The 24,223-nt window shown below is 41.5% G+C and overlaps 1 protein-coding gene across 2 annotated transcripts in view; it reads right to left on the bottom strand.

Annotated features, from left to right (window-relative positions):
• Nucleotides 1-19,674, bottom strand: part of BORCS5 (BLOC-1 related complex subunit 5) — a 97,989-nt gene extending 78,315 nt beyond the window's left edge. The window contains exons 1-2 of one of the 2 annotated variants that reach the window (XM_081248521.1): nt 19,589-19,674; nt 16,717-16,860 (exon numbers count right to left, since the gene is read on the bottom strand). In XM_081248521.1, the coding sequence (XP_081104647.1) occupies nt 16,717-16,860; nt 19,589 (145 nt within the window). In that variant the 5' untranslated portion in view covers nt 19,590-19,674. Of the gene's footprint in view, nt 1-16,716; nt 16,861-19,223; nt 19,495-19,588 lie in introns of those variants that run through there. The other variant, XM_081248520.1, reaches the window with a different exon arrangement.
• Between the last annotated feature and the right edge of the window lie 4,549 nt (nt 19,675-24,223).

The raw sequence follows: 24,223 nt of genomic DNA, 5'->3' as shown, positions 1-24,223 counted from the left end.
ACATTCCCACCAACAATGCAACAGGGTTCCCTTTTTTCCACACCCACTCCAGCATTTGTTGTTTGTAGATTTTCTGATGATGCCCATTCTAACTGGTGTGAGGTGATACCTCATTGTAGTTTTGATTTGCATTTCTCTAATAATTAGTGATGTTGAGCAGCTTTTCATGTGCTTCTTGGCAATCTGTATGTCTTCTTTGGAGAAATGTCTATTTAGGTCTTCTGCCCATTTTTAGATTGGGTTGTTTGTTTTCTTAATATTGAGCTGTATGAGCTGTTTATATATTTTGGAGATTAATCATTTGTCTGTTGATTCGTTTGCAAATATTTTCTCCCGTTCTAAGGGTTGTCTTTTGGTCTTGTTTATGGTTTCCTTTGCTGTGCAAAAGCAGTGAAGTTTCATTAGATCCCATTTGTTTATTTTTCTTTTTATTTTCATTACTCTAGGAGGTGGATCAAAAAAGATCCTGCTGTGATTTATGTCAAAGACTGTTCTTCCTATGTTTTCCTCTAAGAGTTTTATAGTGTCCGGTCTTACATTTAGGTCTCTAATCCATTTTGAGTTTATTTTTGTGTATGGTGTTAGGGAGTGTTCTAATTTCATTCTTTTACATGTAGCTGTCCAGTTTTCCCAGCACCACTTACTGAAGAGAATGTCTTTTCTCCATTGTATATCCTTGCCTCCTTTGTCATACAGTAGTTGACCATAGGTGCGTGGGTTTATCTCTGGGCTTTCTATCTTGTTTTATTGATCTATGTTTCTGTTTTTGTGCCAGTACCATATTGTCTTGATTACTGTAGCTTTGTAGTATAGTCTGAAGTCTGGGAGTCTGATTCCTCCAGCTCCATTTTTTTCCCTCAAGACTGCTTTGGCTATTCGGGGTCTTTTGTATCTCCATACAAACTTTAAGAATTTTTTTTTCTAGTTCTGCAAAAAATGCCATTGGTAATTTGATAGGGATTGCACTGAATCTGTAGATTGCTTTGGGTAGTATAGTCATTTTCACAATATTGATTCTTCCAATCCAAGAACATGGTATAGCTCTCCATCTGTTGGTATCATCGTTAATTTCTTTCATCAGTGTCTTATAGTTTTCTGCATACAGGTCTTTTGTCTCCCTAGGTAGGTTTAGTCCTAGGTATTTTATTCTTTTCGTTGAAGTGATAAACGGGAGTGTTTCCTTAATTTCTCTTTCAGATTTTTCATTATTTCTGTGCATTAATTTTGTATCCTTCAACTTTACCAAATTCATTGATTAGCTCTAGTAGTTTTCTGGTAGTATCTTTAAGATTCTTTATGTAGAGTATCATGTCATCTGCAAACAGTGACAGTTTTACTTCTTCTTTTCCAATTTGTAATTTTTTATTTCTTTTTCTTCTCTGATTGCCATGGCGTTGAGTAATAGTGGTGAAAGTGGACATCCTTGTCTTGTTCCTGATCTTAGAGGAAATGCTTTCAGTTTTTCACCATTGAGAATGATGTTTGCTGTGGGTGTGTCATATATGGCCTTTATTATGTTGAGGTAGGTTCCCTCTATGCCCACTTTCTGGAGACTTTTTAACATAAATGGGTGTTGAATTTTGTCAAAAGCTTTTTCTGCATCTATTGAGATGATAATATGGTTTTTATTCTTCAATTTGTTAATATGGCGTATCACATTGATTTATGTATATTGAAGAATCTGCAACCCTGGGATAAATCCCACTTGATCATGGTGCATGATCCTTTTAATGTGTTGGTGGATTCTGTTTGCTAGTATTTTGTTGGGGATTTTTGCATCTATATTCATCAGTGATATTGGTCTGTAATTTTCTTGTTTTGTAGTATCTTTGTCTGGTTTTGGTATCAGGGTAATGGTGGCCTCATAGAATGAGTTTGGGAGTGTTCCTTCCTCCACAATTTTTTGGAAGAGTTTGAGAAGGATGGCTGTTGGCTCTCCTCTAAATGTTTGATAGAATTCACCTATGAAGCCACCTGGTCCTGGACTTTTGTTTGTTGGAAGATTTTAATCACAGTTTCAATTTCATTCCTTGTGATTGGTCTGTTCCTATTTTCTATTTCTTCCTGGTTCAGTCTTGGAAGGTTATATCTTTCTAAGAATTTGTCCATTTCTTCCAGGTTGTCCATTTTACTGGCAGAGAGTTGCTTGTAGAAGTCTCTTAGGATGCTTTGAATTTCTGCGGTGTCTGTTGTAACTTCTCCTTTTTCATTTCTAATTTTATCAATTTGAGTCCTCTCCCTCTTTTTCTTTTTTTTTTTTTTTTTTGCAGTACGCGGGCCTCTCACTGTTGTGGCATCTCCCGTTGCGGAGCACAGGCTCCAGACGCGCAGGCTCAGCGGCCATGGCTCACAGGCCTAGCCGCTCCACGGCATGTGGGAACTTCCTGGACCGGGGCACGAACCCGTGTCCCCTGCATTGGCAGGCGGACTCTCAACCACTGCGCCACCAGGGAAGCCTTCCCTGTTTTTCTTGATGAGTATGGCTAAGGTTTATCAATTTTGTTTATCTTCTCAAAGAACCAGCTTTTACTTTTATTGATCTTTGCTATTGTTTTCTTTGCTTCTATTTCATTTATCTCTGCTTTGATCTTTATGATTTCTTTCCTTCTGCTAACTTTGGGTTTTGTTTGTTCTTCTTTCTCTAGTTCCTTTAGGTGTAAGGTTAGATTGTTTGAGATTTTTCTTGTTTCTTGAGGTAGGCTTGTACAGCTATAAACTTCCCTTTTAGAACTGCTTTTGCTGCATCCCATTGGTTTTGGATTGTCATGTTTTTGTTGTCATTTGTCTCCAGTTATTTTTTGATTTCTTCTTTGATTTCTTCAGTGATCTCTTGATTATTAAGTAGTGTATTGTTTAGCCTCCATGTGTTTGTGTTTTTTACGTTTTTTTCCCTGTAATTCATTTCTAATCTCATGGCATTGTGGTCAGAAAAGATGCTTGATATGATTTCAATTTTCTTAAATTTACTGAGGCTTGATTTGTGACCCAAGATGTGATCTATCCTGCAGAATGTTCCATGCGCACTTGAGAAGAAAGTGTAATCTGCTGTTTTTGCATGGAATGTCCTATAAATATCAATTAAATCTATCTGGTCTATTGTGTCATTTAAAGCTTCTGTTTCCTTATTATTTTCATTTTGGATGATCTGTCCATTGGTGTAAGTGAGGTGTTAAAGTTCCCCACTATTATTGTGTTAGTGTCGATTTCCTCTTTTATAGCTGTTAGCAGTTGCCTTATGTATTGAGGTGCTCCTATGTTGGGTGCATACATATTTATAATTGTTATATCTTCTTCTTGGATTTATCCCTTGATCATTATGCAGTGTCCTTCCTTGTTTCTTGTAACATTCTTTATTTTAAAGTCTATTTTATCTGATATGAGTATTGCTACTCCACCTTTCTTTTGATTTCCATTTGCATGGAATATCTTTTTCCATCCCCTCACTTTCAGTCTGTATGTGTCCCTAGGTCTGAAGTGGGTCTCTTGTAGACAGCACATATATGGGTCTTGTTTTTGTATCCATTCGGCAAGCCTGTGTCTTTTGGTTGGAGCATTTAATCCATTCACATTTAAGGTAATTATCGATATGTATGTTCCTATGACCATTTTCTTAATTGTTTTGGGTTTGTTTTTTGTAGGTCCTTTTCTTCTCTTGTGTTTCCCACTTAGAGAAGTTCCTTTAGCATTTGTTGTAGAGCTGGTTTGGTGGTGCTGAATTCTCTTATAGCTTTTGCTTGTCTGTAATGCTTTTGATTTCTCCATCAAATCTGAATGAGATCCTTGCTGGGTAGAGTAATCCTGGTTGTAGGTTCTTCCCTTTCATCACTTTAAGTATATCATGCCACTCCCTTCTGGCTTGTAGAGTTTCTGCTGAGAAATCAGCTGTTAACCTTATGGGAGTTCCCTTGTATGTAATTTGTCATTTTTCCCTTGCTGCTTTCAATAATTTTTCTTTGTCTTTAATTTTTGCCAATTTGATTACTATGTGTCTCGGTGTGTTTCTCCTTGGGTTTATCCTGTATGGGGCTCTCTGTGCTTCCTGGACTTGGGTGGCTATTTCCTTTCCCATGTTAGGGAAGTTTTTGACTATAATCTCTTCAAATGTTTTCTTGGGTCCTTTCTCTCTCTCCTCTCCTTCTGGGACCCCTATAACGTGAATGTTGTTGCGTTTAATGTTGTCCCAGAGGTCTCTTAGGCTGTCTTCATTTCTTTTTTTTTTTTTTTTTTTTTTTTTTTGCTGTACGCGGGCCTCTCACTGCTGTGGCCTCTCCCGTTGCGGAGCACAGGCTCCGGACACACAGGCTCCGCGGCCATGGCTCACGGGCCCAGCCGCTGCACGGCATGTGGGATCTTCCGGGATAGGGGCACGAACCCGTGTCCCCTGCATCGGCAGGCGGACTCTCAACCACTGCGCCACCAGGGAAGCCCTGTCTTCATTTCTTTTCATTCTTTTTCCTTTATTCTGTTCCTCAGCAGTGAATTCCACCATTCTGTCTTCCAGGTCACTTATCCGTTTTTCTGCCTCAGTTATTCTGCTATTGATTCCTTCTAGTGTAGTTTTCATTTCAGTTATTGTATTGTTCATCTCTGTTTGTTTGTTCTTTAATTCTTCTAGGTCTTTGTTAAACATTTCTTGCATCTTCTAGATCTTTGCCTCCATTCTTTTCCTGAGGTCCTGGAATATCTTCACCATTATTGTGAGTTCTTTTTCTGGAAGGTTGCCTATCTCCACTTCATTTAGTTGTTTTTCTGGGGTTTTATCTTGTTCCTTCATCTGGTACATAGCCCTCTGCCTTTTCATCTTGTCTACCTTTCTGTGAGTGTGGTTTTTGTTCTACAGGCTGCAGGATTGTAGTTCTTCCTTCTGCTGTCTGCCCTCTGGTGAATGAGGCTATCTAAGAGGCTTGTGCAAGTTTCCTGATGGGAGGGACTGGTGGTGGGTCGCTAGTGTGTTTTAAAATAGAAGAATTTTTATATGCGAATTTTGGAAAAGTAGAAAAATTGAAAATGACTAACAAAATTTTATACTATTCAGCCTTAGGCTGTTTCTAGGCTATCACTTAGCAGAAACTGCTGACAAACCAGAACCTTAAAAGGAAATATATACTGTACATCCATCTTTAACTGTTATATTCCAGGGGTAAAAGGCTAGCTCATGCAGGAAATGATATTGTTTAGAAAGATATATCCTTGGGTTCTAGCTAAAGAAAACCATGTATATTTTATTTAAAGTCATAATATAACACAAATTGAAAGTTTAGAGAAACAGAAAAGAATGAATAATCAGTACATAAACTATCTGATAATTATTCCAGTAAGTTGATATTTAATATGGCTTGAAACTAAAATCTATATTTATTATAAAAACTATAATTTAACGTGCATACATTTGGGTAACCTGCATACGTTGACTAAGAACAGAAAATTAATGCAGTACATCCCAGATGTAATTCTGGTCAAGAATTCTCTTGGCAACTTTTATCTTTTTATTTATATGGAAGATTTTAAACTATGAACACTCCCCCGACCCTGTCTTCTCAATGTGGCTACCTTCCATTCATCCCTAAAAACCCAGCTCAAATATTTCTTCCACTGTGAAGCCTACCTCAAATTCCCAGGTCAAATTAATGATTCTCTCCTCCATGCCTATCTAGTCTTTTGGGCATCTGGCCAGTATTACACATACTATATTACTACAGGTTATTTACCTGTCTAAATCACTCACCAAACTATAAGCTCCCAAAGGGAAGAAACGGCGTCTTATATTCTTTGTATCTCTGCTATCTGGAGCACCACCAGGACCTGGGCAGGAGTTTACCAATATTTTGCAGAAATGAATGCCCAATGTAGTTATCAAAAGCTGTTGGCATGAGGCACGAAAGTAAAATGAAGAAGTGGTAACTGAGAGAAGAATATGGATTAAAAAGCATCTTTGGGGGAGGATTTCCACTTCTGCCCATGAAAGATTATCTGCTGTTATGCCTGACAGTCATAAACAGCTAGAAAACCAGACAAAATATATGAAACACTCTTTTCAGATATTGTATAACAGGCAGTTCAGGACTTTGAGCCCCACAAGAAGGAAAACAAGTGAGTTCTATCATTTCCCCAGCTTACTGCTGAAAGGCAGGTCTCAGGACGCAGACCAGGGAGGCACAGTGGCCTCGGAGTTGAAGAGAGAGTGGAGTTTGCAGAGACTAAGGTGTCTAGAACTTACACGACAGAGGATGGGAGGGAAGGGCGTTCCACAAGCACACTCTGGAAATCACACAGGGCACTCTTGAACCCCTGCACAGTAACTTGTGAATTTATGAGCCGAAATTCCACAAGGCTGGAGAAAGAACCAGGAAAGCAGTAAGCCAAACAATTTCTGAAACTCACATAGGGCTAAGGGCAGTTCACATTCCCACCAGCCAGAGTGGAAAGACCTCATAGTATATGGGGCAATGGGTAGCGTGCTCAGAAGGGTATTGCCTTTGTAGGGAGGTTTAATTAAACCAGACTTAAGGCTGCTCTGGATGAGCCCTAACCAAACTCAAAAGCAAGCCTAGAACTGATTACAAGTAACTTAACCTTCTGCCAGAACCAAGTCCAATCTCCTTTAAAGGAATCAAACAAAATCCATCACCCAAAAACATAAAATACACAATGTTTGGCATACAGTAAAAATCTTCCAGGCATCAGGGCTTCCCTGGTGGCGCAGTGGTTGAGAATCTGCCTGCTAATGCAGGGGACACGGGTTCGAGCTCTGGTCTGGGAAGATCCCACATGCTGCGGAGCAACTAGGCCCGTGAGCCACAACTACTGAGCCTACACGTCTGGAGCCTGTGCTCCGCAACAAGAGAGGCCACGATAGTGAGAGGCCCGCGTACCGCGATGAAGAGTGGCCCCCACTTGCCACAACTAGAGAAAGCCCTCGCACAGAAATGAAGACCCAACACAGCCAAAATAAATTAATTAATTAATAAACTCCTACCCCCAACAACAACAACAACAAAAATCTTCCAAGCATGAAAAAAGCAGGAAAATGTGACTTGAGAAAGCTCATTCAATAAAAAAAACAGATCCAGAAATGATGGACTAGCAGACAAGAGTTAAAAGAGTTATTATAAATATATTCTATATGTTCAAAAAGTAGAGGAGAACATAAGCATGATAAAACAAAGAAATGACTTTTTTTTTTTTAAAGAGGGGAATGGATATCTAAAGCTGAAAAACACAGTTACTTGAAATTAAAAATACAAGGGTTGGGGGAAGAGATATCTAGAGAGTTTTGGATTGACAGGTACACTGCTATATTTTAAATGGATAACCAGCAAGGATCTACCGTATAACACAGGTAACTCTGCTCAATATTATGTAACAATCTAATTGGGAAAAGAATTTGAAAAACAATAGATACACGTATAGGTATAACTGAATCACTTTGCTGTACACCTGAGACTATCACAACATTGTTAATCAACTATACTCCAATATAAAATAAGAAGTTTAAAAAAAATGCATTGGATGGGATTAATGGCAGCATAGACATGACAGAAAAAAAAAAGACCACTCAACCTGGAAACATAGCATTAAAAATTACCCAAAGTAGGACAGAAAGGAAAAAGACAGAAAGGAAAAAAAATCCAAAAGGTGCATCAATGACCTGTGAGAAAACACCACGTGGTCAAACACAGAAACCGGGAAGGGAGGGGCAGAAAAATACTGGAAGAAATAATGGCTGAAGTATTTGATAATAACTATAACCCTATAGATCAAAGAACATATGGTGCACATTAGTGTGAACTCATCCTTTTCAATATATATAGGTTAAATATAAAAATAAATACAGGTATAAATGTGTGAGTTTGTATATATAAATATACACATATATATATATTTCCTTGCTGAACACACCAAGAGGGTCTGGGAGTGGTTTCTAAACACCATCCTCCACTAAAAGAACCGGGGCTCCTGGAGAAATGCTTGATTCTAGGGCTAACACCAAGGAAGAACAAGGTAAGGCTGGAACGTTATATTGTGCCATAAAATAAAAATATGTTCCAAGAATAATGAGAATACGTCAAAAGGACACAGGAAGCTAAACTGATGGTATTCCAACTAGCCAAATTTGGAGCATTTTGCAATTAAAGATAAACAGTCGCTCCTTGGTGCCCATGAGGGGAATGATTCCAGGACCCCCATGGATACCAAAGTCCCTGGATGCTCAAGCCCTTTATATAAAATGTATTTGCATATAACCTACGCACATCCTCCCGTATATTTTAAATCATCTCTAGATGACTTATAATATATAATACAATGCAAATACTATGTAAATTGATGTAAATGCTAGCGCTCAGCAAATTCACGTTTTGTTTTTTGGAACTTTCTGGACTTTTTTTCGTATTTTCAATCCGCCCTTGGGTGAATCTGTGGATGCAGAACCCACTGATATGGAGGGCCAAATGTAATGACTTTAACAGATCACAACTCATTGAATAAAACAGGAAGTCGCTGTTCCACACTGACTTAAACAAATAAATGAATAAAAACTGGGGATAAGAGAAAGGTCTTCCTTACAGTAAAATGCAAACTAATAAATGTAGAAGGAATGATAAAGTTAGAAAAATCACTGTTTGGCAACCATCACTGTATAATTAATTCAAGCAAGAAATATCAATGGATATTATGACTGGTGAAAGAAAGTGTGCTGAAAAACAAGATTACATAAAGTCTCACAATATCTCCTCAAAAATATAGTAGTTACCAAAAAAAAAGAAAAAACTTTATAAGAAAACTGGGCAAAACTGACATTTTTATATAAATAAAAACAAAGAATTTGTTTCCAGCTGACCTGCACTATGAGAAATGCTACCAGAAGTTCTTCAGACTAAGAATAAATGACATCAAATGGAAACGTGAATCCATAGGAAGAGATTAAGAATTCCAGAAATGATAAACATGGGAGTAAACATTCAACATATAGTTTTTTCTTCCCTTAATTTCTTTAGAAGATATATGATTCTTTAATAAAAGACACAGACACATCTCCTCTGAGATTTCCTGGAAAGAAACAAGAACGGATGCAGGCACAGAGATTTGCTGGAGCGCAGAACAAAGTGAGGCTGCTCTCACAAACGTTCTCCATTGGTTTCGAGTGACCATTCTCCTAGTGCGTCCCCCTCTTCTGAGTAAGACTCACACTTTGCCAGTTAACAGCCACGTTTAAAAGGTTAACTGAAGCGCTATTACACATACAAATAAACCTACAAGGTCATCGGGAATGAATTATCAACTTTTCTAAGATGGTATCTGGGGGAAAATACACCCTGAGGATCAACCCTGGGTCTGGAGGTCACCGCTCAGCGGTTCAGAGAAGACTGTGGCTCTGATTAAGAGCCACCCCCTTACCCCCTCCTTTGTCACTCCACTTTGCAATGCAGCGGTAAGGCCTGACAGCTGGCACAGGCAGATGTCTGATAAATGCCAGGACCTTCTTCCTTTATATTATTTGTCTGGCTGATACGTGGGCTGGTGAGAAAGATGTGAATAAACTGGTCATTTGAAATCCAGCTCCCTCATGTTCTTCACATCCACTTTTTCCATTGATTCATTCTTTCCCGGCTTCAACCTCCAGCGCTAATTCTCAATGTTCCATGTGATTTGAGAGGCTTCACTGCCGTTTTGTGAGATTTTGCTCCACCAAGGAAAGCCCCAGGCTCTTTTTAATTGTCAAAATCTCCTTCACATGCATCAGTTTTTTTTAAGCTACATTGATAATTTATTAATAGCTACTATACATCTGTATACAACATTTCCTCCTGGTGTGTAGGTTCATCACAAAAACCAAATTACTGTATATAATAGAAGCTGCCCGTTAATCACAGAAGAAGAAGAAATTTTGCTATTGCTTGAAAGGTAGTCCCATGACGTTAGTGTTTTATTCTTTATATCTTCAGAGAATATAATCAGTATTTGTCATTGGAAGCCTTGAGGCATCTTCCTCCAGCAGTGCTGGAAAAACACTGGCAACATTTTTGGTACTAAGTGCTTCTTTTTCAATATCTCTAAATAGGCAATAGGATTTTTTCTTATTACAATTCTTTTAACAATTGCCATATTATAATTATCTAGATATCAGTTTATACAATATTAGTTACAATTTCAGTTAAGATTTTGGAAACAAGAGGTATATTTACAAATCCTTTCCCAGGATGAAGTACTCCAATCTGTCAGTCAGTCATTAATTCAAGAAACAGTCTGTAGTGGACATTTGTGATTTCTCCCACAGTAGCAATTCCTGCCTAAGAGTCCTCAGCTTCCATGCTAGGAGCCATATGGTTCCAGAAAACTTTACTATAATTTAGTGGTGAAGCATGTGAGCTAGACTAAGCCAATCAGGTAGCCTGTCACCTAGGCATATGACCATGTGACCCACGCCTGACTAATGAGAATCTCTTTTGCTATAGAGTGTGCATTATATGGAAAAAAGACCTGGAACTCCTGTAGCCATTTTGCTTTCATGTAGAAAACTAGTCAAAGGATGGAACCAACACGTGAAGGATGACAGAGTGAAAAGACAGAGAAAATTACAGAAAAGTAAAGTGAGACCCTGACATTATACACCTCTGGATCAAACAGCACCTAAACCTGAACTACCTGTGGGATTACAACTGCTTCACAGCTGTGCAACTGTGCAGTCCCACAGGGTCCCATTTTCCACATTTGGTTCAATGCTCTTGCGCTGCCTTCTGAAATTCTTAATAATTTTATCTTAGGATCTGTGTCTCTAAATGAAGTCCTATGGAACAATGGAGCCAGTCGATAAGCAAAGAAAATATATGTGGCAATAACTAGCACGTGCGGGGCAGTCCAGGATTCTTGGGACTCTGAGTAAAACCCAGTCAGGACCTGGATACAGATCTGCAGAAGCAGCAGCCAGGGCAGCAGTGGCTGTGACCCAGCAGAGAGGAGGGGCTCCTGCTCTCTGAGGGCAGTGCATGGGGACTGGCTTGCCTGTCTCTGCACCCATCCCACTGGCATCTGCACAAACGTTACCTCTGGGAACTGTCAACAGCAAACTACAAGTAAATAAAAGAATATACTTGGACATATGCATCACATTCTTAACAACCAAGCACAGAACTCCCAACAGAGCTGCTTAGTACCACTGAGGCTTTTACACTATATGTCTGATCTCCCTTGTTGGTAACAAAGACAGTCCCCTCCTTAGGCAGCAAGACAATCTTTTTTTTTTTTAATTATTTAAATTATTTATTTATTTTTGGCTGCGTTGGGTCTTCGTTGCTGCACGCGGGCTTTTTCTAGTTGCAGCGAGCCAGGGTTACTCTTCACTGAAGTGCGCGGGCTTCTCATCATGGTAGCTTCTCTTGTTGCGGACCGGGCTTCAGTAGTTGTGGCTTGCAGGCTCAGTAGTTGTGGCTCACAGGCTCTAGAGCGCAGGCTCAGTAGTTGTGGAGCATGAGCTTAGTTGCTCCTTGCCATGTGGGATCTTCCCGGACCAGGGCTCAAACCTGTGTCGCCTGCATTGGCAGGCGGATTCTTAACCACTGCGCCACCAGGGAAGTCTTATAATCTTAAGTCTTGTTGTATCCAGGGTCAGTAACAAAAATGATCAGTCAGTTGCAAAGATAGTCATATATGTACGCACCACCATGTCCTCTCATGCGTGCACATATATTCATTGCCAGGAGTGAACAGAATAATTATTTTATAACTTTTATATATAAAACATCAATATTGCATTTCACTTGTGAGTATTTCATTTCTATAGAATGATATAAGAGAGTGGGATTAATTAAAAAATATGAATGGTTGAATTTTAAGTAAGAAATCTATAGGGTTTGTTTAACCTCTGGGAATCTAATTTGCATCAAATCGACATTTTGCTTTTGTGCTCTGCTGTGGCCATTTATTGCTACCTTCTAATATTTTAATTTGTCATTTTCTCTTAAGTGTGTTACATTTCAAAGTAAGTTGGTATCTCAGAGACTGCTATGAAAAAAAGAAATTCTTCTGGCTTAAAATAAAAGAGGAACTTTACTAATGTAATGTTATTTGGCATTCGTATGGAGCATAAACTATACCCTGGGATAGTTACCCAAAAGGGTTAAGACTAAAGAAAGAATCTGCTTGCTTATTAAAAATGCACACATTACCTCAGTCATAGGAATAGCCCCAAACTCGCCCAGGCACTGCCTCTGCAGATCACCCACCAGCATTAGCATTACATCATATGACATTATGGAACAATCGTGAACTCTGTGTAGTACTTGAATGTATTGTTTTGAAAGAATACACTGTCATTAACTGGAATAAAAGCTTCCTGAAATCAAACCTGGGGGGTAGCCCTCACTGTGTGGCCCTTTTACTTCTTTGAGAAACAGCCTCATCCTGAAAGCAGTAAAGGGGGAAAGAGATTAGAGTATAAAGGCAACAGAGATGAGTGATCCCTGCCCAGGCCAGCAAGCAGATGCAGAGCTTTAAATTACCAGGCAGAACAATGTCAAAGCAGGAGGCTCTGTAACAAACGCGGCACCTGAAAATCCAAGCCAGCTCACGCCCATCACCCTATTTCCCATTACAGCCTCATGATTTTTACCATGGGCTTCGCTAGAATTGGAAACTGAGTCTTTCTTTTTTAAATCAAAGTATAATTGACTTACAATACTATATTCGTTTCAGGTGTACAACATAGTGATTCGATATTTTTATACATCACGAAAAGATCACCATGATAAATCTAGTTACCAGCTATCACCATAGAAAGTTATTACAATATTACTGATTATACTCCTGATGCTGTACCTTACATCCCTATGATTTATCTATTTTAAAACTGGAAGTTTATACCTCTTAATCTCCCTCGCCTATTTCCCTCATCTGCAACTCCCCTCTCCTCTGGCAACCATCAGTTTGTTCTCTGTATCTATGAGCCTGAAACTGAGTCTTATTCTATGTACAAAATAGTTAAAACTCGACGTCCTGATGTCATCTTGAGAAGGGCTATCACTTATAGCCATGTGACTCTAGGCAATGAATTGAAGCTCTCTGAGCCTCAATGTTTTAATGTAGAAAATGGAAAGAATAATAGGTATGCAGAGCACAGGAGGTGAGGATTAGCTACTATTACCATCATGATTATACTTATCACTTCCACCCAGTTGTCCCCTTTGCCTACCTTTTCTAATCACTGTCCAAGATGTTTCTTCTTCGCAAGTAAAACGCGAGCATCAACTTAAATGCTCACTGGCTTATTTTGTTCCCTGCAGTCTGGCCACTGCCCTTTGTTACCATTTCTATTTTCACATCATTCTCCTCAGGTGATTTCTCTACCCTCTTTAGCCAAATCCTAGGACTCCTCTTAACTACACGCTGCTTCTCGCGAGCTTTCCTCTCTCCTGCACCTATTCTCAATATACTCAACAACCAAGGTTCAAAGAGGTGAAAAACAAAGTCAGGGCAACACAGCCAGTTGGTAGCCAAGTCACAATTAAAATCCAGGTAGTAGAACCCTTGTAAACTGTTGGTGGGAGTATAAATTGGTGCAGCCACTGTGAAAAACAGTATGGAGGTTCCTTAAAAAACTAAAAATAGTACTACCATATGATCCAGCGATTCCACTCCTGTTCATACATCCAGAAAAAACAAAAACACTAATTCGAAAAGATACATGCACCCCAATGTTCATAATAGCCCTATTTACAATAGCCAAGATATGGATGCAACCCAAGTGCCCATCAACAGATTACTGGATTAAGATGTGGTAATATATACACAATGGAATATTACTCAGCCTTAGAATAGAACGAAATACTGCCATCTGCAGCAATGTGGATGGACCTGGAGAATATTATGCTTAGTGATATAAGTCAGACAGAGAAAAAGACAAATACTATATGATATCATGTATATGCAGAATCTAAAAAGTAATACAAATGAAGGTATATGCAAAAGAGAAACAGAGTCACAGATATAGAAAACAAATCTGAGGTTACCAAAGGGGAGAGAAAAGGGGTAGGAACAAATCAGAGGTATGGGAGTAACAGATACAAACTACTAAATATATCAATAAAATAGATAAGCAACAAGAATATGCTGCATAGCAGAGGGAATTAAACCCATTATCTCGGAATAACCTACAATGGAATATAATCTGCAAAATACTGAATCGCTATGCTACACACCTGAAACTACACAATATTGTAAATCAAATATGCTTCAATAAAAAATAAATAAATAGGGCCTCCCTGGTGGCGCAGTGGTTGAGAGTCCGCCTGCCGATGCAGGGGATACGGGTTCATGCCCCGGTCTGGGAGGATCCCATATGCCGCGGAGCGGCTGGGCCCGTGAGCCGTGGCCGCTGGACCTGCGCGTCCGGAGCCTGTGCTCTGCAACGGGAGAGGCCACAACAGTGAGAGGCCCGCATACCACAAAAAGGAAAAATAAATAAATAAATAAATAAATAAATAAATAAATAAAATCCAGGTAGCAATGCAAGCAAGTCCAGCTGTGTTGCATTAACTGCACCACACTCATAATTCACTCTTAGGGTTCCCAGTGACGATTTTAAATCTGAGGTTAGCTTCCCTTAACACCAAACCTTCTCCCAGATGTTTCCCCTACTAGTTAACTTATCATAAAATATGAATTGTTTCAAATGCTTAAAGAAGAAACACTAATTCCAGAAAATTATTAAATACATCTCAAAGTTCTGGGGTTGTTTTTTTAGTTTTTGTTTTTAGCATTTCCCAGAAGTGGGGACAAAACTAGATCTCACAGGCCTCACCCAGGACTAGACGACTTTGGGAAGAGAGAGGACATGGTTAACAGGAAGTGGAGGCATGAACACTGTGACTGTGAGCAACACATGCAACTCCAGAAGGGATGGAGGACAGGACACAAGTGTCCGCCTCTGAGTTTCTAAAGATAAAGGTGTGTGTTTTAAATCTGATGGCACAAGGATATATGAAAATGGAAACTTCATTAATGTTGGCTTCTTTGGCAAATCACATTATTCCTCAAAACAACAGAAACTAATGAGAAGATGGGTAACGGGATGTAATGTGTTGTTTTGTGTAAGAATCAGAAGAGTTTACCAGTGTCTAACACTGAGGCCTCTGGGGGAAGATTGAAAGCTTGTATTTCCTCATCTGTAAAGCAGATGAAGTACTGGGAAGAAAGAGAAGTATATGGATCATCTATAAAGCACCATTTGGTTTTATTTTTGTTTTTTAAGTACAGTGTGGAATAGTTTAACTAGTACAGGGTTTGACATCAGTGATTAAGGTTCAAGTTCAACCTCTAGCTGCCAGCTGTCTAATCTGGCACAAATCATTCAAACATATTTAATGATATAAGAACTAAAGGGATAATGTATATGTGTGTGTAGGGGAGGGAATCTTTTAATACAAATAGCTCTATAAATGTAAGATGTTTCATGTTATACTGTACCAGGTTAAGTAAACCAGGGTAGGTCAACTAAATCATTTACATTTCCTAATCTTTTGTGGTGAGAGGGAGACAGTGATTCTTACAGCAGAAACCCCATTCAGTTAATAAAAAATCACTGCCACTACTTAATAAAGATATGAAAATAATAAAGTAATGCATGTATTAATAACAAGTTAATAAAAATATAAAATTATCAAATGAATAATAAAATTCATATTAAAAGGTAAGTACCTCAATATATGCTAACCATATATTAAGAGGGATGACGGTTTGTACACATTCTCTCCTTTCAAACACGAACTCCCTGTCAAACAAAACCGTTGCCAGGATTAATTATAAGTGTATCAGTGATCATGAAGATTTTCTCTATGGAGGTAAACTAGTCAACCCATAGTCCAGATCACAAATAAGAATGAAAATCTTTTTGTGGAAATATGACAGGTAAGCCAACTTCATCATCATTCATTCATTCATTTACTCAGGCCCTACTTTACACCAGGCTCTATTCCAAGTGCTGAGGATTCAACAGTGAACAAAACATGGAAAGTTCCTACCATCGTGGAGCTTTACATTCTAGCAGGGAAATACAGACAATAAACAAATAAGTAAACTATGCAGTAAGTCAAGGGTGATTATGTACTCCAGAGAAAAACAGGCAGGGAAAAGGGCTGCAATTCTAAATACAGCAGTCAAGGAAGGCTTCACCAAGAAAATGCCATTTAAGCAAAGACCTAAAGGAGATGCATAAGGCACAGAGATATCAGGGGAGAATGGTGGGGCTATGCACATCTTTCCAGCAAGTCCAGATAAGATAAAATGTAATCCCTGGAAATAACTTCTATCCTCTTAAATGTATTGAGGCTTGCCTTGGGTCCTCGTATGTGGTCTATCCTAGAGAATGTTCTGTGTGCACTTGAAAAGAATGTGTATTCTGTTTTTTTGGATGTAGTGTCCTGTATGTATCAATTAAGTCCAACTGTTCTATTGTGTCATTTAGGATCTCTGTTGCCTTAATGATTTTCTGTCTGGAAGATCTGCCTATAGATGTCAGTATAGGCAGTATAGATGCTACTATAGCCAATGTCTTATAATAACCTCTAATGGAAAAGAATCTGAAAAAGTATATGTGTGTGTGTGTGTGTGTGTACACACACATATATATAAAACCAAATCACTTTGCTGTACACCTGAAACTAACACAGTATTGTAAATCAACTATACTTCAATAAATTTTTTTTAAGAAATGCAAGCCCTTACCTTTCAAAAGTGGCTGGAAGGTTGGAATCTCTTGCAACTTGATGACATCGGGATCATTGCTGACATTCCGTGAGGCCTGGGAGCCCTGAGCTACAACCACAATATCATCCATCTTGGCTCTATGCTTAGCTGGAGAAGGGGCCACTGAAAATAAAGTTACACTGCTCAGGAATTGCATCTTATTTAGTGACCTCCATCTCACCAAAGCTGTTTTCACTGTAGTCATTAAAAAAGGTTATTTTTTACACAAAAGATGCTAACCGCAGTTATCCTGCAGTGGGAGCTGGGTAGGGCAGATGAATTACAGAGGGCCTCTATTTCCCACGGTATTAAAAAAAAAAAACCTTCAAACTTTGTAGGACCATATACCATCTATGAGACTGCTTTTGTAATTAGAAGTTTATTATTCAAAACACAAAATAATAACCACATTGTTTTTAATTTTTACTTCTTTGATCCTCCTGACGTTTGTCCCTATTTCCCAATGAGGAAATAAGCATACAAAGTTTAGCTGTGACTTGCCCGAAGTCACCAGTGCTAGAAACAGAGTTAAGAAGGGAATTGGAGGTAAATGGATTGTTGGTGTACATGACCCATCCCAGTGATGCTGGGGTTGCAAAGCTGTGTAGCCACCCTATCACAGCAAGCCCAGCATGATGAATAGATCCTAGTCACAGGAAAAAAAATCCTGGTTCTTAACACTAGATGATGGCACCAGCCCCCTCACCCTTAAAGTCACAGGGCAGAAAGAACCGGCAGGTCCACTGTAGGCTGAGGCAAAATAAAGAAACTTGAAGGACTGCTAAAGAGGCAGGTCAATTTCAGGTACCTAGGAGAATGTAATCCATTTAGAGGGAAGTGATTCAAGCTATCAAGGACTCCCCAGACCAAGACATCCTCTGCTCTCAAACACCTTCTGGTTGGGGCAAGAGTGAATCTTTATTGTTTTACACTCTAGAAGGCAGTATTTGCAGGCTCATCATAATCATGTCTCAAAGGTTGATTCAGGTATGCCATAGAACTGCCCTGCCTACTGGAGGCTAATGTCTCTTAAGGCTTGGCATTCACTCTTTTAGAGTCTCAGCTGCTTTCACTGCTCTTCAAGAAGTCTCTCTTCGCCTCTTTCGGTAATTTACCTAATGTTTTACAAATCCCAAGCCAGAAATCTTTCCTAGTACAAATTCAGTGGTTCCTCCTTCCTCAGATAGCAGAGGAAAACAGAGTTCACTAGATTCTAGCTAGTCTCTACTACTTGTCTGTAAAATGGGGCTATTTGAGGATTAAACATGAACACATGTGAAGCACTTAGCACAGGGAACCAAGTAAATTCTAACCTATGCTATTCGGTAGTATTGGTTAGTATGCTCTAGTACTGGTTAGAGCCCATGCTGTTGGTTAGTAGGTGAGCAAGCCTATTAAAAAGATGACACGCTTCTCACAAAATATGCTTCTGGCCTGACACAGAGGCAAGAAGGTAAGGGGTAACAATTATTACTGTATTTGTTATAACAGATACTACATTCTGGATCTTTCAAAGAAATAAGAATGAACGTAGCAGTAGATGCTGCTCACCGTTAAAAGCTGTCTCAATCTAGCCCCCAGAATGGGAGACTGAACTAGCCTTGAAGGTTACATTTCAGTGTGGAATACCCATACATCTGCTAGCTTCTACATTTCTGAACTACATATCCTACCAAGATCAGAGCAGTCCATGACCAGGGCTCTTTTTAGGCCCCAGATATAAGCCAATTTGGATTAGCAATTCCAGAGCTTATCTGGGACAGTCCCAGCGGTCCTAGAGTTTGCTGGGTAACAACAAAACAAGGAGCAAATGATCCTCAATTAAGCATCAGCTGTTTTGAGTACTCATTATACTAGAGGAACAATAATCCTCCCATTCCTACATCAAACTCGGAGAGAAATCTAAACAACATGGGCGGGGTAAGAACAGGGAAAAACACCACATCTTGCCTTCCTAGCCAACTTCTATATTAGAAACGGAGCCGAGACACCTTCCGATGGGAAGATGCAGTTTCTGGACTCGCTCTCACCCAAGGGTTCACAGCGATTGTTCACCTGCCACACATCCCTTCTGGAAAAGAATCTCTAGAACCCATTTTTAAGAAGGAATCTGTTCTTTCAGGTCCTATGACCCATCCACTGCGCGACCCAAATCTCACTGTCAGTCATGAATACTAAAGCCAAATATTAATTAGGTCCTCCTTCAAAGAGTAGGCTGCAGCTGAGAGGCACAGCTGTTCTGAAAACAAATAATGGGCTCGGGCGCCCACGCTGGCTTAGCTTGCAATCACAGGTACCGGCTTCCATCAGGGGAATCAAGGCTAGGGCAGATGGTAATTTTTTTTTTTTCTTTTTTAAGAAAAAAGCATGGTGAGGGCTTTCTGTGCGTTCCTGTCCGCCGGTCCCAGTCCCCAGCAGGCTGGAAGGCAGCCCGCCCCGCAAGCAAACAGGGCTGGCTGGAGAAGGGTGGAGATCAGGGCACCGACCTGAGGAGTTCAGATCGTTGGGTCGGCTCTCGGCCTCGGAGCTCTGCTCACTGCCCATGGTGCTGGCAGCGGAGGAACGGCGGAACGGGCGGCGACCGCTCGGGCGGCGGTGCGACAGGGAAGGGGCCGGGGACCGGGATGAGGAGGCTACACAGGCTGCGCTGTGGGGATGGCGCGCCCAGCCCAGGCGGGGGCGCGAGCGGCGGGGGACGGGGAGGCCCGATTCAGAGAAGGACGTGCAAGGAGGTGCGGCGGAGCTACACCCAGCTCGCCTGCCTTATTTAGGGAAACCCAAGGCAAGGAGGCGGGGAAACGCCGGGCACCCGCCGCGCCTGCGGCCGGCGGGCGGCACCGCTTTCACTCACTCGCTCGCTCGGGCGCCACACGCTCGTTCCTTCTCGGACGCGGATTGGCAGTGCCGGCAGCGCGCAGCCGTCAGTTCCGGGTTAGAAGGCCCACCCCCACCCCCACCCCCGCCAACGCTCCGGGCCCGAGGGAGGGCGGGGAAACTCGCGCTGGCGACTCCGGGGGCGCAGCCTTAAAGGGCCCGATCACCTCAACGCCAGAACCGCCCCAAAGGGTTACCCGTTTCCTGTTGTAATGTTGCGCGTCACCTTTAAGTATCATCCACACACTAGGCACTTTATCCCCATCGTTAAAACTTTATTAATAGGTTTTTGGGGAGTTTGTTTTGTTTTTGTGTGTGGTATTTTGGTATTTATTTTTGGGTTTTTTAAATTGACATAATATTGTATGAGTTTCAGGTGTACAACATAATGAGACGATATTTGTAATATACTGCAAAAAATTTAACCGTTTTACAGATGGGGAAAGAGAGGTGCTGGATAGATTTAGGATTGGAATCCACAACTGCCTGGATGCCAAGCTCCTGTTTCAGTTCCCAAAGCTGGAAGTTTGGCAGTGGAAGACCGTACAAAAAATACTAGATGGTGAAAGAAGGAGCTGGAAATGAGAGAAAAATGAGTAGAAAATGCTGACTCATGTGTTAGGGCGTTTGTGCGTCTTCAAAGGAAAGTGGATGCCCCAAGTCTAGTCACTTTCTGGCCACCTTGACAATTATCCGCGAGGCCTTCTGAAACGAGCAAAGGCAAGAAAGAAGTACCACAGGTAACGCAATACAGAAACTTCCAACTTTGGCAGGTCAAGGACTTACACCTAGCAATGCATTCCCACCAAGGAGTTGGGTGTCTCTGGGGTTCTCAGAACTTTGCAACTCATTTTATATTGTTTGTTTCACGAACTTTCTAGCAAATGCCCTGAGAGTGTCAAATTGATGAAATGATTTTCAAGTCCCTTCTACTCTACCATATCACAGACATTTTTCCTGTTTTCACTCATTTGATTTTCACAACCACCCTGACGCCTATAAACAGGTACTTTCCTCATGGTTCGGTAAGTGGTGAAACTAGTATTTAGGACTCTCTGGTTACAAATCTCATGCTCTTTCCTCTGCTCACCATTACAATACAGTCGTCTCTGGGTATCCACGGGGGATTGGTTCCAGGACCTCCAGCAGATACCAAAATCCATGGATCCTCAAATCCCTTACAGTTGGCCTCTCCGATTTCGAAGGGTAGGAACACTTGGGTATGGAGGGCCCACTGTACCTTGAGAAAAGTGCAAATGGATGTAAATTCAGTATTTTGTGGGAATGTGAAGATAGAACTAAAAACTGCCTGAGAGATCAAAAGAGTCTCCTAAAAGACTATAGTCTTGAGGTTTACATAAACCACCAGGCTGATGGGACTGGGAAGGCCTTACTAAGCAATGTGCCCATTCCCTCTTGGGGCTCTCTCTCAAGACATTCCCTCTTTGGGGATGGGTGAGAGAAGAAGTAAAAGTGGGGAGAGTAAGTCATATTCTGACTCTTGTTCCCTCTCTTCCACACCAAAGTATTTTTATCTTGTGGTCCATACCCTAATCTGTATTGATGTGATGGTGGATTTTATGCTTCCCTTAGGATAAACGTTTCATTCTGAAAGGATTATTCTGTCATTCAACTGATGAATACATAAATATATCATTCCCATTCTCTACTGGCCAGCAAGGTCTCTGCTGAGAAATCTGCTGACGATTCTATGTATGAGAGATTTTGTTTTTCTTGATGCTTTTAAAATTCACTCTTTGTTTCTGATTCTAGACAATTTTATCATTTGTCTTGGAAAAGAACGTTTTGGATTGAGATTTGGGGGTGAGCTATTAGCTTCATGAAGTTGTATGTCCAAGTCTCTCCCCAGGTTTGGAAAGTTCTCGGCTATAATTTCTTTAAATAAGCTTTTTACCCTATCTCTTGCTCTCCTCCTTCTGAGACTCCAGTGATACGTACATCGTCTCTCTTGTGGTGTCCTATAAGTCCCATAGGTTTTCTTCATTCCTTTTCTTTTCTTTTCTTTAAATTAATTAATTTATTTATTTTTGGCTGTATTGGATCTTTGTTGCTGGGCACAGGCTTTCTCCAGTTGCAGCGAGCGGGGGCTACTCTTCGTTGTGGTGCGCGGGCTTCTCATTGCAGTAGCTTCTCTTGTTGTGGAGCACGGGCTCTAGGCACGCAGGCTTCAGTAGTTGTGGCTTTCAGGCTCTAGAGCGCAGGCTCAGTAGTTGTGGCTCACAGGCTTCGTTGCTCCCCAGCATGTGGGATCTTCCTGGACCAGGGCTCGAACCCGTGTCCCCTGCATTGGCAGGCGGATTCTTAACCACTGCACTACCAGGGAAGTCCTCTTCATTCCTTTTTATTCTTTTTCTTTTTTGCTCCTCTGGGTAATTTTAATTGATCTAGTGGCCTTCTAGATCACTGATTCCTTCTGCTTGGTCAAACCTGCCGTTGAAGCTCCCTGTTGAATTCTTCAGTTCAGTCATATTCTTCTGCTTCAAAATTATCGTTTGGTTCTTTTTTTATGTGTTCTGTCTCTTCGTTGAACTCATTTTGCTCTTGCGTTGTTTTCCTGACAGTGCTAGATTGTCTGTGTTCTTTTCTAGCTCTCTGAACATCTTTAGAACAATTATTTTGAATTCTTTATTGGATCTCCATTTCTTTGGGGCCAGTTACTGGAGGCTTACTATATTCCTTTGGTGGGCTCATGGTTCCCTGATTCTTCATGATCTCTGTAACCTTGCCTAAGGGTCTGCTCATTTGAAGAAGCAGTCACCTCCTCCAGGCTTTAGGAGCTGACTTTGGTAAAGGAAGATTTTCACTTGCAGGTGGGGACGTGCTGGAGCATGCTGTGACTCCAAGTCTAGTGGTGCAGGGCGCCAAGTGCAGGGGTATGTGGTGGCACAGGGTTCAGGGTTACATGATATCTTTTAACTCAGGCCACCGGAATCCACAGTGTCAACAACTGTGGCCCTTGGCAAGCACTTCATTGTGTTTATAGGGTCTCTAAGGGCTGTTGGGGTCCTCAGCAGCCCCTCCAGATCCAGTGGCTAGAGACCAGACAGGTAGTAGTGGTTGCTGATGCAGTAGTGATGCACACACTCAGCTGCAGGGGTGCAGCTGCAGGTGCCTATAGAGAAGCAGGAGCTGGTTGCCAGCACACACATAGCAGTGGGGGACTGGGCAGGCAGAAAGGGTCAGTGCCAACCAAATGCTCATTGGCACCTGCAGGGGTCCTGGCTGTTGGCTATCACTCCTTTAGCTGCCAGGTCTCACCGTGGGTGCATGGCAGTGGAAGCCAGTGACAGGGGTCTGGCCAGGGGCATGCAGGCGCACATCTGGAGGGACTGGCTGCAGGTGAGCGCTGTGGTACAGGCCAGTGACAGAAGGGCCTGATCTGGGCCCACAGGCAGCTGCGGGGGCCCTGGCTGTTGGCACGGCCTTCTGTGGCTGCACAGTTTGCCCCAGGCACGTGGAGGCCAGTGACGGGCATCAGGTGGTTGGCATGCAAGGTTGCAGCTGGAAGGGCTAGCCCAGACTGTGCACATGATGGTGGAGTTCAAGCAGAGGGTCCAGACTGGCATCTTGCATTCATGCAACCACAGAGGCCTGGGCTGGCTGCCAGTGTTGTTCCAGACTCCAGGGGAGGATAGGGGCAGGGGAGGGAGCAGAGAGGGACACAGGCGGCTGTCATCAGTGGGTGTGAATACCTGTAGGGTGAAATCTATGGGGGGCGGGGTCTGAGGTAGCTGTGCTGGTCATTGGTTTCTTCAGTGGTGAAAGCTGCTGGGTTTGTTTGCAGAGCAGGTCACTGGAACCGTGATCTCTTCTGCTGCATAACTGCTGTTAGAAGTTCCTGCTTTTCTTCCTTGTTCCTAGCCATCTCTATACGTCTTAGCTTTGCAGGTCTGGGTGGGGTGAAACCAAACGTGGACAATCGTGCGGTGCCCTGAAAGGCTGGGGAAGCTGGGTCCTCACCCTGCTCCTTCTTTCTAGCAAGGGGAACTCTTTCTTGCTGGCAAATTCCCTCTTGGTGCTGAGCAGTGCTGGCTAGGGGGATGGGATGATGTGGGCAAAATGAAGCTACCTTCTTTCCTTGTTTAGTTATTCTCAAGTTTTTTGTTCTGCTGGGTTGCTGTAGTTTCTGAAGTGGACTCCAGAGCTCTCCCAGACCTGTTTTTGTTTGCAGATAGCTGTCTAACTGTTCATCTTTGTGGGGGGACAGAGGCTGGGGCCTCCTATGTTGCCATTTGTTTTCAATGAATGGATAAATAAAACTTGGTATATCTGTATCGTAGGGTACTAGTTGGCAGGGAATAAAAAGGGAAATGAAGTCCTAATACATGCTGCAACATGGATAAACCTTGAAAACGTTATGTTATGTGACACAAGCCCATCACAAAAGAGCACGGATTGTAGATTCCATTTACATGAAATGTCCACAAGGGGCACTATAGAGACAAGAATAAGTAAGTGGTTGTCTAAGGCTGAAAAGGAGGGTGGGTGCGGAGGGGATATGGGGAGTGACTGTTAATGGGTGTGGGGATTTCTTTCTGGGAGTGTTGAAAATGTTCTAAACTTTATTGTGGTGGGAATTCCCTGGTGGCCC

This window comes from Mesoplodon bidens (genome assembly GCF_964165515.1).
Source record: "Mesoplodon bidens genome assembly, chromosome: 11".
Taxonomy (NCBI): domain Eukaryota; kingdom Metazoa; phylum Chordata; class Mammalia; order Artiodactyla; family Ziphiidae; genus Mesoplodon; species Mesoplodon bidens.
This window is presented reverse-complemented; position numbering and strand designations above follow the sequence as displayed.